A 15,033-nucleotide genomic window follows, 5' to 3' on the forward strand; every position below is an offset into this window, starting at 1 on the left:
TGAAAGGTTGCTATCTGCTCAATTATAGTAAAGAGGTAGCAAGGGATAGATAGGATAGCCCTCCCTCCTCACCAGCTGATCGTCTGGCAGCGTCTCATAACTTCCTTCACAATTACCGCATGGATTTTAGTTCCCTAACCTTTGCCCCACTGCCTTCTACCTTCTTCAACCCGGTTAGTCAACAAAACTTCATCCTGCATCTGTTCTGTTTATGTATTTTGGTACGCTAGTTTTTTGTTTACTCGTGTTTGGCTTGGAAGTCAACATAACTAACAACAATACTTTCATGCCCACTCAGTTGGATGGCCAGTAATGGTGAGAGCTTCTCTCGCAGGCTTACGGAGGATTCACGAATTCTGATTGACTGTGACATCAATGTACCCATCCGGAGCACCCTGTGGAATTCAACTCGACGTTAATACTTGTGTTCACAGCTGGTAATTGTCTGCTCTGTGTTTGGGGGAGGGGGGTGAACAGTAAAAGTTTCTAATTGCAAAGAGATATTTCATGTTATTTTGCTTTTTAACTCTGTGCTGTGTAAAAAACTGTGCCATAATGCAGCGTCCCATATTTTGTTTGCAACGATGCATACCCAGCAGAGCCCAACTGCTAGAAAGCACATTCTCTGGTGGTGGTAATTAGCTTGAAGAAAAACAGGGCACTGAAACTATTTTTTAAGCTAACAAGCCTAAAAACCAGGTTATGGAGCACATCTACAAGGGAATGGTTCTTGTACAGCTTGACATTATCCTCTCCCGTGAGTACTTAATACCTTGTGCAGGAACTGGAGCCGAGGACACCTATGTGGACGTGAATGTCTTTATTGGTGTTTGTGAATATTGCAGTACAGCTGAAAGCTGTATGTATCCTGGAAGGCTTCAACAATAAAATGACTCCAGTGAACGTACTTCTGCTTTGGTGTCAATAGGCAGCATGTGAGCATTGATAAGTGCTTCGCTGTTGACATTTTTGTTAGACAAAAATAGGCTTGATCAGGCACTGTAGCAAGTCTTCATGAAAAAACACAGGAAAGGAACTGGACAAAAAAGCTGCGAACACATGGACACTGTTCATCACAGCACCTTTCCTTGTACTTCAGTACTGTTATTGTCGCTGTATTTTTCCCCAAAATATAAACCGACTCGCCCAGATTCACACCTTCAGACAGAAAGCAAACATGGTGTTTGTCAATGACAAGTGATTCTATCAAAATTCCCTGGCTGTGAAAAAAGTCAGTGAGTAGCTCTACTTTCTCTGCACAGTCTGTGGTGTGAAGTTCCTTTTACAAACAAAACGCAAGGGTTTCTTGGCACAATACACAGAAAAAATGCCAAATAAGCAAGTGATGCCTTCTAGCACTACACTGCAGTCCTGCAGGAAAGCCAAACAACCGAGTGATCTTTTTGCTTGAGTGCAAAGCTCTGCAGAGAAGCCAAGAAAGATTCCTTTTTTGTTGACACCAAAGCTCTGCTGGAAAGCCGAAACGTGTGGCTTCTGTCACTGCTGATTTGCTGTAAGACGGGCATGTAAATGTATTGCAGTAAGGCATTTGTTGTGTACATGTCCTTCACACCTAGATAAATATGAACCAGGCTGGCTGTGTAACAAAAACGTCAAGTGAGGTAACAACCAAATGTTTTATGTAAAATGTTAGAATACTGTTTGTTATAAATAGCAATTAATATTCTAATATGGTTTTCACAGTAGTTAAGTGACCTGTTGGAAATCATAGGCTAAAACTAAACAAGCAATGTTTCATACAGCTGCAATCGTGTGAAATAGCAAAATAATGGTTTGGGCCCTAAATTCAGCAGGCATGTTCCAGGTGGGAATGTGTTTCTAGAGCACAACAATAATAAAGACATGGGAAAAAAGGGTGAGCTGAGTTGAGTTACCCCCAAAGTATTGGTAGACAGTTAGAATGCTTACAAAAATTTATAAATAGTTTGGATACCCTGAAACAATAGGGGAAACTTCACTTGCCCTGGTTTTAAGTTAATTAGTATTGAGCTTAATGTACCCCACACAACACCATTGAAGAATGTTACGCCTGCATGGACACAGCAGCGTTTAAGGTATAACACAGTTTTATTTGAGCAGAGGTAAATAAGAGAATATTCCATAATCAATCCATTTATACGTAAATTAGAAAAAGTATGGTTTTTGAAGTGAAGCTCGGAAGCATGCTAAATGAAAGGGACAAATGGCGAGTTGATGTTGTTACTAATCACAAATTTCAACTCAACCACCTTGCCGGAAACAAACCCCTTCCATGGAGGGAGTGTGTGTAATCGCAAGATTTTTAAAGAAAAGTTTGTGAATGCACTGTACACGTAGGCCAGAAGGTATTTCGACACCCCAGCCGAGGACTCAGAGTCATCAGCGGTCTTTTCTGCTGTTTTGATGATCAAGGGTTGTTTGTTCAGGAACCACCACCTTTTCTCCCTTTGGCCACCATCTTTTTCAGTCACTGCATTCATTTGCTTGCTGTGGGAGCTAGCAAACATGAGGATCACCTATAAGCAGGATTACCTCAGGCTCGCACAATTGCTGGAGAGGCTAAACTATGTTTTCAAGATCCCCAACTGTGAGCTTTCACTTTTTTTTTTGCGAAAAAAACAAAGACATCTAGATAGGCCTTTGAGAGCTGTCTGAAATCACAAAAGTGAGTATTTTGTGCCCAAACTGGCCTGCTAACCTCACTAGTCAACCCACTCATTGAATGCCTCGCATAAAAATCAAGAGACTCACTGCATGGGTTTATTGCATGGCATTGTGTGGGTGGGCTTCTGGTTTCCACCTTTGAAGCCTGTTGGTTGTGTTAGTGTCCAGTCCTGCTGTCAAACTTCTTTTGAGACTTGCACTGCCCTGGAGTAGTCAAGGGTTCGACGAAAGTTCGTCTGGTCAGGCATTGTTTGAAGAAACAGTAAGGCAGTCACTGACCAAGTCAAAAAAGAGTGTACCACCGTGGATTCCTTGGAATTTATGTTGGCCATTAAAAATCCTAGTAAATCGTTACAAGCCCCTGAAGCTGGCTGGCAAGTGGGCATTTGTTTAGCGACAACTGTTTAGGGGCACAGTAGGCAGGCTGTTACAGAGGCTACGAAGAAAAAAATACATTAAAAAGACTTCTTTGCCCAAAAAACAAATGACATCAATTTTATTGTAAACTTCAAACAAATAAGATAGTACAGAAAATGTGTAGAGCAGTGGAAGTTCCATACACACTTTCCAGCTAGTTCTCTATGACATCACAGAATCTTGTTTGTGCAATTTACAGCCACCAACCTAACCCACCGCAAAAAAAGCATAACTGGGCAATTTCAGTGGGGCCTTCATTCCGTTTGATTGTATCACTTGAGTGCTAATGTACAGTTAACACACAGATAACTGCATTTACAGTGCACGTCCATATGACGTCACTCGTGCCCATATTACATCAATGCAGTTTGAAATTGGGATGTTTTTCACCATTTCTTTTGGTTAAACTCGCACCATTACAGCCTTGACCTTTGCCTATCAATTACATTTGCAGTGTGCTCGCTGCTCATACCCATGGACACAAACCACCCGCTGAGGCTTTCACGTCCCAGGCACATCTTCAGATTCTCTTTGACGTTGACTATTGTGCCTGCATAGAACCCATGGGTTTTCATATGCCGGAGACATGATGGTCGGCCAAGTGTTATTGGCGGTGAGATGTTTGAGTGGCGCCCCCTGGCTCTGACGTCGGCTTAGGGACTCGCTCCGCTGTCGTCTGCTACACTCCGCTTGTGAGGGGCAGCAGCGCCTGTGCTATATTTCGCCCGCTTTGATGATTTAGTGCATCAAAAAGCGTATTTCTAGCAATTCAAGTATTTTTACCAGCCCCTGAAACGTGAATTATTTCAAGCTGTATCTCCCACAAGTTTGCAACACACGAGGAAAGAGAGAATAACTTTCTTCAGAGCGATGGTCAGAAGATCGTGTGTAACGTCTTGTCCTTTCTAGCTTATACGGGAGGTTCAGCGCTCAGAGCTCCTCGATAAGTATTCAAAATGCGTAGGCTTCCATACAGTATTTTGGGATGCTCTTATGAAGACTGAACAGTCTAATGGTACGTGCCAAGCAGAGGGCCCCTACACGCGCATTGCATTGCAGGAAATGAAGCGGCTGTCTATTTCTTTCTTTGTTGACTTGTATCAGGTGGATGTTTTTTTGTTTTTGTTTTTTACTGTGCCCAACGCATTAATTTTTCCGCACCGTCACAAACGTTTATTAGTAGGTTTTGGGATGCTGGGGAGGATCAGAAAGATCGTGTGGATATTTTCTTCAGGCTGTATGGCATACATTCCCTTCTTCACAAATTCGCTTTCGGTATGGCTGCGTGCAAGAAGATGCCTATTCTCTGCATGCGTTGTTTATTCACATGCAAATAGAATGAGAAGGTTTGTGCAACGCCACCGAGATCGCGCTCCAGACAACGTACGTTGTCCAGAGTACTCGAAGGCGGCTTTTGTGCTCCGAATTTGTACCTCGTAACCATCGTTATCATAACGAGCTGACTCTCAACCCAAACAATTATGATATGATTACGGTGTTAAAGGCGTGATATACTAGCTAACCAACGCAATAAATAGTATACGTGCATTTATTACAAGAATAGAAACTGGGGAATATTTCCAAAAATCTCTTTATTGCTTGCCAACCCTTCCAGGCATAAGAAACAAATCCTAGTCTAATCGGGATGGCGTTCTATGAATTGAAGAAAATTACTCTTACACCCTTGTTCTGGACTGAGGACCCGGCCAATCAATCAGTTCGATTTTACAGTTAAATTAAGTTTCCCCTCCTCCTCCTCCTCTTGAGCGCAGTTTTCCTATGACGCATATCTGAATATTAGGGATATAAGCCTGTAAAAAATGTACTGAATTTCCCTCCAGGTCTGAACAAACATGGTGTTACTGTATCTTTACCGTAGACGTTACTCATTTTGCTCAATAAACCTCCATACTGGTTAGAAGCCTAGTATAAAACCCACACAGTGGGTTATCTGTAAGTCAACGTACAGGTTTTGCGGCCCATAGTGCATATCGGCATACTTTCATGCTATTACAACGTAAAGTGATGATATATAATACTTTCGATCGTTCGGCGAGGTTGCAAAAACTGATTTTTTTTTTTTCATATGACTTCCGGGAATCGTAATGCCTCCTGCCAAATCCAACCGCCCCGAAGGCCTGGTATTTGTTTTGCTGTTGAATTTTCGCTGTTGTCGGTTATTAGCAGCTGGCAGCTCCCTTTGTTCTTAAGATTTCTGAACACTAAATCTGACGCTTACTCCTACTCTTCGCGCTCCGCACACGGCCGGCTTTGCAAAAACTGGGGCGGCGCCGGCAATGTTTCTTCCGGAGCGGTATCAAAAACTGTTCTTTAAATAGCGCCTTCAGCTGGTGCATGTGATTTAAAGTGTTTTATTATGATGAAAAGTTACGCGCACACAAAATCTGGTGCGAACAAGCATCATACGTCAAACGAGCGCAAAGAAACAGCAGGGAGAGCGAGCCCGAGTGAAGCAGACGACAAATGCGAGAGTCCCTAAGCTGACGTCACGGAGACGCGCTTCGCAGCGCCGCCTGTGGTCGCGCTCACCGCCAATACCCTTCCTGTTACCGTCTGTACAGCTTCTTCTCTGACCCTATCGGCTGGGTGTCCTGAATTAAGTCCCTTTGCATGAGGGGAATCAGTAAAATCTGGCCAACATAGCCACATATACAGAGACGTGAAGGTTATGCCAATGCAGCAGCTATGGCATGAAGCGCCTAGCTAGTGTACCTTTTGGAGGACCCAGTTCCTAATTTGTCATAGCATCATGTGTGTGCCAATGTGAGGAGCTGAATGCATGATGGAAACTACCCAGCCACAATCTGGGCCACGGGATACGAGACTGCCAATGTTCTCACTCTTTCACATCCTTTGTATCGCAGATGTATTTCTGCCACATTTTACTGTAGTGAAATGGCTCACCACTACAGCTACAATAATTTATTCTGAAAAATCTTTTCAAGCGCTGAATACCATGCATTTATGATGCAAGAAGCTCATGATCACCAGACTTTTCCGCGCACAAAACGTATTTCGGGTAAACAATTTTAAGCCACAATTCAATCCACTCGAAAATATATACAAAAAACGCGACAATCTGCCGATTTTCGGGTCTTTTTTGCTAATCTCCTTAAAGGGGCAACTACTGTGCTGGGTTGTACGCGGTACATGTGTGGGAACACCAATGATTACCTTTTCTAGCTATCCGTGGTTTGCACTTGTAATGCGCACATGCGACCAGTAAAATATCAGTGGCCGCGTCTAGCCTACGTCCTGAGCACTGTTGCGCGCTGCTGTCATTTTGAAAACACACCGCGATTTCAGGCCACCCATTTAAGCATTCTGAACTTGCCGTGGTGCAAACTGTTGATAGCAGATGCCGCCGCGCGGACATGCCGCAGCAGGCTCACATAATCACGCTCGGACGGTGTCTTCTTATGTGGGTTGTTCAAACGGGGCCACTCGGCTGCGCGATGTCGTAGATCTAACGCAGGTACCATCGGCATAGAGGCAGATACCATCGGCAAAGGCTGGCTTGGTCCCCGCATACGGCAATGTTCTCGCACATTCTGATAGTGCTTCTAACTCTATCAACTCTGCTTCATCTACATTGTCGACCCAAGAAATTCAGGCATTCAGGGCTTTCGGCACTTTCGGATACGCCATACCGCCAGCATCGGCGGCTATGTGACGTCACTAACGTATTTATGACGTCACGCGGGGCAGGAGCCGCTGCGAGGGGGCTAAATCTCGTGCCCCGCGCGGGGTTCCAGACGCTGCCTTTTATTTTTTATGACTATGCTTCACGATTGTCACGTGACGCTCCCTCCTAAACTTTTTTTTCCTCCATGGCCGTATTCTGCTGGGCATCCGGCGCGCCTCGGATTAGATCCGAGACGCAATCCGGTGCGGTCACGTGAGGAGGCGCTCGGATGGGGTGTCACGCGATTGGCTCGGAGCGTTGACGTCAGCCGGCCTGCGTCACGCGGCTTTATTTTTGCTGGTGACGTCACGTAGCCAAAGCCTCCCGCTCGTTCTCCCGCGACCGGCGCGTGAAATCCGGCGCGGTCACTTTCCTCCATGGGCGCGGTTGACAGCGCATCGGATTCTGAGATGGCTGCGTATATGCCGCCTGTCTTTGCACTTTTGTTGGAGCTGCTCCCGTGCCTGAGCGTCGACTGAGCGACGGCGACTTTCAGCGCCGTTTCCGTGTCAACAAGGGCCCGGCGCGGATGCTGTGCGACGCACTTGACGAGCACGTTAGGCCTCGAGGTGCGACGGGGCAATCTACGGAAGCGAACGTGATGTGCGCGCTGAGGTTCTTCGCTACCGGCAGCTTTCACAGATTGTCGGTAGCGGTGATACTCTTGGCATGACGCAGCCGTCGGTCAGCCGCAGCATTCACGCCGTTGCCAAGGCGCTGAAATTGGAAGCCCTTATCGGCCATCGAGGTGCAGCGAAGTGTCAACAGATACGAAGGTGCTGTGCGTGCTTTGCCCCTCTTCGCAACTGACAGTGTGCAAAGTGTTTTCTGCCACCATGAAACACTGTCGCACCCCGCCGCCAGTCGCAGCGTTCACACTGTGGTGTCGGCACTGACGGAGCTCGACACACGGGGGTTTTGGATACCCCGGCGACGTAAGCACGGTGTAAGTACTACTTGTTTCTGGCTACGTTTGTTACGGAAGCAAAAAATGATGTAGCCCCATTGTTTTGCATCGAAGGGAAAAGAAGCGCGATGTCTGAAAAGCAGTCACTGAAATGCTTTTGTTTTGAGCGGAGTCGTGTGGTGGCAGTGATCTCCCATAAATTTCGCAATTGTGAATGTTCAAATAGTGTGTAAAAAAAACAACTTAGCAGATGCATGCATATGTAAATAATCTTTTAACTCTCCGGCCTATGTTCGCCTAAGTGAAATGATATCAAAAAGGTATGTCAAAAAATGTAGCTAAAATGAACACGTTCACAGGTATCGAATAGGGTGGCGTCTTGAAAGAAAAAAAGCTTATAAAGAAAGATAAACAGGTGTATCGTGTTGGGCGTCTAAAAGACTTCATAACGAACCGTGTAATATATTCGTAACGTATGTCGCCCTCGCCCCGCCCCCCATCATGTGTCAACTGCTTCGGCGCCTTGTCACTTCGGCTGACATGTTTTGCCCTCCTTGACACATAGTGAAAAAGTGACAAGTTCAGCTTGTCGGCTCGTTTTAAGGGTTTACCGATTTCGAAATGCGGGGTGGGGAGGGGAGGTTGTGTTCCCCAGTTGTACCGCATAGACGGGTGGGAGGGCCCTTTCTATAGTTGTAAGTAACCAATTTTCCTCTCAGGTCGCCTGCATGCTCTAATTCCCCTGCTACGCGAAACAACGAAGATTAAAGAAAAGGCACATACAACACAGCGACGTCGTTCGTCGTTGCATGTAGTTGCGGAATGAATCAGTTCTGAGTAACCCAGTTCTTTGTATTCTTGCTCTTGTTTATTACCTTTTCCTTTTTTATAACTGTGTACTTGTTTAATGCTTTAGTACATAATTGTGTTATGTATTTCTTTCAGGTGTGCGACGCCTGTATTAAGGCCCTGACCGTGACTGCCGACTACAGTGCCTTTGTGTGACTGTGGCTGTTCACTGTTGCGCGCGACGTGTAAAGCCTGGTGGCGAGTTCTGGGGTTGATGGTGGCCACCTGTTGGAGTCGTGGCTCATGACACCCCCCGCTCGTCATCCAGACCCCAGACACCTGAAGAAAAGTACAATGCCGCACATGCTTCGATGTGGTCTGTCGTGAAGTGCAACATTGCAGTTCTCAAGAGCTGTTTTCCTTGCCTGCAGTAGCACCAGCTTTTCTTCATAGGCCTCCTCTAGCAGCCAACATTGTCAATGTGTGTTGTGTGGCTGCCTGTTGGAACGACTGACGACAATAGCTGCAGCAGCAGCAAGTGGACGAGGGCAGTGATACAGACGACGCGGCTGAGGAGGTGCCTGCCCCCGACATGTGGATTCTTGCTCCTGAAGGACAGGCAGGTGCAGAGCAGGGCAACCAACGCATCATCAGACAGCTTGGTGGCACTAAACGTGTCATTTTTAACTTTCGTTTCTGATTGTGTGTGGTGTGCGGTGTTTGTTTTGTTGGGAGAAAGTTGTTTTGTTGTTGTTTCAAGCAGCATATACTATGCCCTGACGCGTCATTGTTTCCTGTAGAGAAGCTTCTTGTCGTTTTGTGTTTGACATGGTGGTGTGAGGATAACAGAAAAAGTTGCTTTGCTTTCGACCACTATATACTATGTCTTGACACGGTGTTGCTTGATCTGGAATAGCCAGTGACTACTGTTTTGATGGGTCGTGAGGCCTTGTGAATATAGGGACCGGGCAAGATTCTCTTCAGAAAATTCTGTTTATTACACTGTAACCGTCATTCTGCTGTGAAGCAAAGAATGATGATGCATGTACCACAAACAAAAAAAAATCAGTATACTGACGACTCTTCTGGACACATTTAGTTCAGTCCTGTCAAGAGTTATATTATGACATAGCGCAACCATTGCACGGTGACTTTGTTTGGCAATCCCTGACAGATCAGTTTACTTAAGAGAACACGATACGCAAGTATGCATCTCCAGTGTTGATACAAAAAAATAAACATGCTTAAAATGTTGGAGGCTGTCTCTTAACGCAGAATTCACTGTCATGGTTTACTCTGACATTCTCATGATAAGTGGAAAAATGGTTACAAAAGTTTCATTTACCCCATAGTCGCCTGTATTCTAGCACTCAGTGCTTTGATGACTGCTTGCTTAGGTTTGTGAAGAGTGATATTGCGATTTTTTTATCATGTAGGACACCTGCTTGTAAAAAATAATTATGATATGCCAACAGCAGCATCTACAAAGGTGTATTGAATTTTTCCTCAATAAATCAGAGTGTGACAAGTTATGTTGAACTGTTTCCTTTTCCCCTGCATGCAGCAGCACCGTCCAAGAGTAACCAACACTTGGAAAAAAATAATCGTGACAAAATCAACTATAGCATTTCTGTAGTGATCGTACACAGCGTTATTTAAAGTGCACAGGGACCAATGCTATCTTCATTGCAAAAATAAAGAAGGGCACATTGATGTGTGATGCAATGCCAAAACTGCTTTCTCTACTCCAGCTTGTTGAAGTGCTCATAGTTGGCACCTATTGTTGAGGCCCACAGTACTGCTTGTTCGTGCAGGGCCTTCCACGTCCAGCAGCTCTCCAGATGCAGTGTGTCTGAAAATGTGTTCATTATGAGCTTAACGGCCAAACAACAACAAAGGGTTGAAAATTTGGTCTCTATCTTAGTTAACGAAGCGTATTGCGATATGCTTTACCTATTAACCCTCAAGGATAGAGGCATTAAATAGGGAAGTGGAATTACAAAATATGATAACGTAAGGATACAACTTACAAAAATTACACCTCATTGCACAGTTGTACCTATGCTTGTAGAAAGAAGTGGTTATCGCGGATGAAAACAATACCTGCGGGAAGGCGGTTTGATTCTCGGGATGTTTTAAGAAAAAAAACTGAGCAAACTACTTCAAGTTGCATGATTAAACACAAAATTTTATGGGCGTGGTCAATGTGACGTGATACATGCTGAGGCTGTTAGAGCAGTTCGTCACGCAGAATAGCATGTTAATATAGCTCATGAAACAAAGCTAGGCGGGTAACGTATCCTCGGGACGCTAAAGATTGGAGGTCAGTACTATTTTTCATTGACGTTGCACTTGCAGCCCTGCTTTCATTAAAAAAATTAAAACGAGCTTGCCATGATATTGCCGCGAACCATGTATGGGTTTGTTTATTCTTTGTTTTTACCGCCAGGCCACGCCTGGCCCTGTTATCTGTGTCCGCGAAGCGCGTCTTCCATTCTTTATTTTTATGCCGCACGGGCTATCTCATTCCGATAAGCAGACTGTTTCGCCCTAACGGCACTAGCCCAGAATAATCTTCTCTGATCTACAATGTTCTGTATTTCAATGGACGGTTCGAGAAACACTTGCGCCGAAAGATAAAAGCGTGCAGAGCAGACGCCGCGGCATTCGATTCGACGACACTCGCCTGCACAAGTCACTCTGTTGACCGCTGCTTCGCCGCCTCTGTATTCTTTTGAGCTGTTAGGGGAGCACAAGTTCGCTACAATAAACGTACTTTTCCTTCAAGACAACTGCGTCATCCTTGGCTTCGTGACAATATAAGTACGCAATCTGATCGTGCGCAAAACGCGCACACATGCGTTGCCGAACAATGACATGGCGTTAGAAAATCGATCAAAATATCGTACTCACGTCACAGTCCTCTTATATATAACTGCCGGGCAACAGAGTACCGTTTACGTCGCTTTTCGTCCCAAGAGAACGCCCTTGTGGGACGAAATCTTTGTGCAGCAACTGTACTGAGCGTTCAAATATGCCTCCTTTAAAAACAGCTGTGCGGCGCGCAGCGCTCCCTGGCGCCTCATAACGGAACAAAGTAAAAACATAAATGCGTGTAAACCTGTTAAACTAGCATTAGCAGCAACGGCAGTGCCCGTGAAAACACACAAACAGGAAAGGCTTTGTTATATTTAAACAATTTTATTCATTCTAGCAGCATTTCAAAGTTATGAGATTGTCCCGGAAGGCGTTGACACGCACTTCCGGACATGACGTACTGCCCGCGATCTCCCGAGGCATGGAGGAAAGAAAAGGTCATGCTCCGAGGGCGGAGCTTTGGCGATTTTACGTCATTTTGACGTCACGAGCATCCGAGGCGCATTAGAGTTCCTGTATATAGCTCCCGCAGGGAGCTAAGAGTTGCGCGACCGACCGCCATCTTTGTTATCCGGATTGCTGCGGGAAAGCCGCCCGTCGCGAGTGAAGGAGCCTCGCCGCCACGCTTCCGACGGCGGCCGACGCGCGGTGGGGGCGCTTCGGTCGGCGGCGCCTTACGGCGGCTACGCTGGATTCCTGCGGTGCCGCCCAACGTTCTTAACGTTGGTGCCGCCCGCGTCGGCGGCTGCGGCGCAGCCGTAGTGGGGGCTTCTCTGCGCGGCATGGATAACCGGAGTGTCGCAATCACGGCGGCGCGTGGAAAAGGGTCGCGCAACTCTTAGCTCCCTGCGGGAGCTATATACAGGAACTCTAAGGCGCATCGGATCAGCGTACCCTCGTACAGCGAGCAGCGAGCAACACCCGCAGCCATGGAGGAAGAAAAAGTTAGGAGACGGCGCCGCCGGAGAAACGTGAAGCCTATACATAAAAAGTAAAATCGAAGTCGGCCCAGGCGTCACTGCACCACGTGACCCCACCGCACCGCCTCTGTATGGGCCGCCGCGCTCTTCAATTTCGTCTGCTCGAAACTGCTCTGCGGCCCGTTGTCGCGAAGCCTGCTATATGTTGTTTTTTTTTCCCACGGCTTTTGTCTTCCGCACGTACGCGGCACTCCTGCCCGCACACGGGCATGAGATCGCCGAGCAGACAAATGCAGGAAGGACGGGGAACAGCTACCGCCAACGAAACACGAGAGATGCCCCGGAGTCGGAGACCGCCGCCGCCGCCGGCCCACCCGACCTTGGAGGGCCGACTGCGGTGGCTTGAGAAAGGGAAACGGCGGAGGGAGCGGCTTCAACGGACCTGGGCTTGCGAAGGCTAGCTGCGTGACGTCATGCCGTCTCCTAACTTTTTTTTCCTCCATGCCCGCAGCGACCGCTGCGGCCGCCGCTGCCGCCAGGGGCGTTGCTTACAACAGGAGTTCCTCAGCAGGAATTTTAATCGCAAAAGGCATAGAGTTTCTCTAGTGAGAAACTCTATGGCAAAAGGCATAGAGTTTCTTACAAGGGGGGAATCGGCTCGGAAGCCCCGGGCTGCAGCAGACGCAGCCAAAAAAAAATGGGTGGGATGAAGGGGGGGAGTATAAAATACAGAGTTATAAAGGTGATTGAGCAGTTCTTCGGCATGCAGCTTACCAGAAAAAGTTTGTAAGTTGAAATAGACCAAGTCCATGAACGTTCAGAAGCTATTGTTGTTGTTGGATCAGGCGGTGCTAGCCAACGTAGCGCTACCCTTGCAAAATATACCGGAAATTTCTCAGCTTGAACGGCATTCCAAAGTGTTTCAGCACGGCTGGAACTGGAACTGCCTCGAACGCTGGAACTACAGGAACTGCAGCAAGCAGACGATGCGCTGCTACGCCGACAAAAACTTATTCACACGAAAAGAAAAAGCAATCAAACAAAGAATTAGGTATTAAACCAGCACTTCAGTTCTTTAAAAATGGCAAATGCGGTTAGAGCCACAGTGAGAATAAAATTTCAATTACAAATCTAACCACATCGGTGGCGAGTGCATTGCAATGGCGCTGCAGTCGGTAGGTATTCCCAATGATTTTCACCCCTGCCGCGCATGCTGCCGTGACCCGCAGTTGTGCCGTTGTATAAAAAAATTGTCCCGACGGCGCACTAGCCACTTTGAGCCCTATGGGAGTTACGCAAATTTACTTCGGACGACTCTGGAGGAGGTTGCGTGACCCACGCCAACAGCTGTTACGATCGCATAAACTTGTGCCACAACCGAAACAGAGGCTGCGCGCTGAAGTGATGGCGCTGAAGGCCTACAAAGCAGGTATTGTTCGTGGTTTTCCTACGTGCGCACTCTGACAAAGGTTCTCCATCATGTGAGGGTAAAACACGAAAGTATGAAGCACGGCACGTGCTAGTACGCTACACAAATCAGGCCGTACCCATTTTAATCAACGGTGTGTCTACTTTCGCCGTCTACGTATCTCACTGTTTGTGTACGGTAAAACAACGTGTCCTCATTCACGTTGTTTCATACATTCAATTCATTCGTTGATGATAAATGTCCGAGAGATTCGAACCAATATTGACACTGTAAAGTACCGTATTTATTCGGTTATAAGGCGGTCACGATTATACGACGAGGGTGCACTTTGGAGAGTAAAAAAATCGCCACACATATGGTATGACTTTGAGACTACGGATTTTGGAAAAAAAAAAAAAAAAAACTCGCCTTACATACTCCTCTTCAACCCATCACTGAGCAGTGGGAATCTGCGCTGACCAGCTCGGTTCCGGGGCAACAGCGAGCTCTGGTCGATCGGGCAGTGGAATCAGCGCGGGCTCGCAGCCTCCTGGGCTTGGGAGGCTCACCGCTTCCGCTCTTACTCCTCTCCCTTTAAGATAAATAAAGGTTATCTCTCTCTAGCCTTGTTAGGATCGAACAACAGATGGTACATGAGGTTCAATTGATGTAAGGATTCCCACATTTTCATTCCTGCCTTGACCAGCAGCCATGCGAAAATTTGGCTGTGTAAATTTATTTCGGAAGCTTCAGACAAATTTTTATCCCTGTTATATGCCTTGTCAAGGCAATCAACTTTCACGGTCAGAACAAAAAACATTTTGTTCCACCACGCTGCTTGACCTAAAACAGATGGGTTTGTTCGAGTCCCGCAACGACTGACAACTTGCAGTTGCAATTCTTATTGGGGTGCTCAAGCTCACACTACATTGACACCATGGCCGTGCCACCCCCCCAAGCCACTCCCCAGAACAATTGCCCCGCCCTGATCCCTCTCCATCTTCCTCCTCAATACAATGGGTTTGCCCCCCTCAAAACCAAATGCTACCGACCCCCCATGATTGACACCCCTTACTTGAAAGCACCCTACTTCACATTTTCAAGGCAAGGGTGATGTCTGGCAATTAAATTGTAGTGGGTGGCCACCGAAGTTTCAGAGTGCCACAAAACATTGTTGAAAATCCACTTCTATGATGGTGGCCAGCATTTAAGCGGTAACCATATAGAGGGATTTTGGTGAGCGATGCGACATGCGGGATTAAATAGTTTACAGTGGACTACTAGTGTCAACGACAGCTTTTCGCTGTTGCCCACACCACTAGTTCGCTGTAAACTATTAAGTTCT

The 15,033-nt window shown here is 46.6% G+C and overlaps 1 protein-coding gene and 1 long non-coding RNA gene across 4 annotated transcripts in view; both read left to right on the forward strand.

The window, feature by feature from the left end:
- Positions 1 to 7,177: 7,177 nt before the first annotated feature.
- Positions 7,178 to 10,013, forward strand: LOC144174618 (uncharacterized). Its single transcript, XR_013323497.1, has 2 exons — positions 7,178 to 7,733; positions 8,640 to 10,013. It is a non-coding gene; the product is annotated as an uncharacterized LOC144174618 (long non-coding RNA).
- A 3,465-nt stretch (positions 10,014 to 13,478) lies between these two features.
- Positions 13,479 to 15,033, forward strand: part of LOC144174619 (glutathione S-transferase omega-1-like) — a 75,732-nt gene continuing 74,177 nt past the window's right edge. For all 3 annotated transcript variants that reach the window (XR_013323498.1, XR_013323499.1, XM_077703394.1), the window contains exon 1: positions 13,479 to 13,709. Coding sequence is in view for 1 of the 3 variants with exons in the window: in XM_077703394.1 (XP_077559520.1) it covers positions 13,565 to 13,709 (145 nt within the window). In the remaining 2 variants the exon portion in view is untranslated. The remainder of the gene's footprint in view (positions 13,710 to 15,033) is intronic.

Source organism: Haemaphysalis longicornis, unplaced genomic scaffold (assembly GCF_048455015.1).
Source record: "Haemaphysalis longicornis isolate Haplotype H1 unplaced genomic scaffold, Haemaphysalis longicornis Haplotype H1 scaffold_3, whole genome shotgun sequence".
NCBI classification, from domain to species: domain Eukaryota; kingdom Metazoa; phylum Arthropoda; class Arachnida; order Ixodida; family Ixodidae; genus Haemaphysalis; species Haemaphysalis longicornis.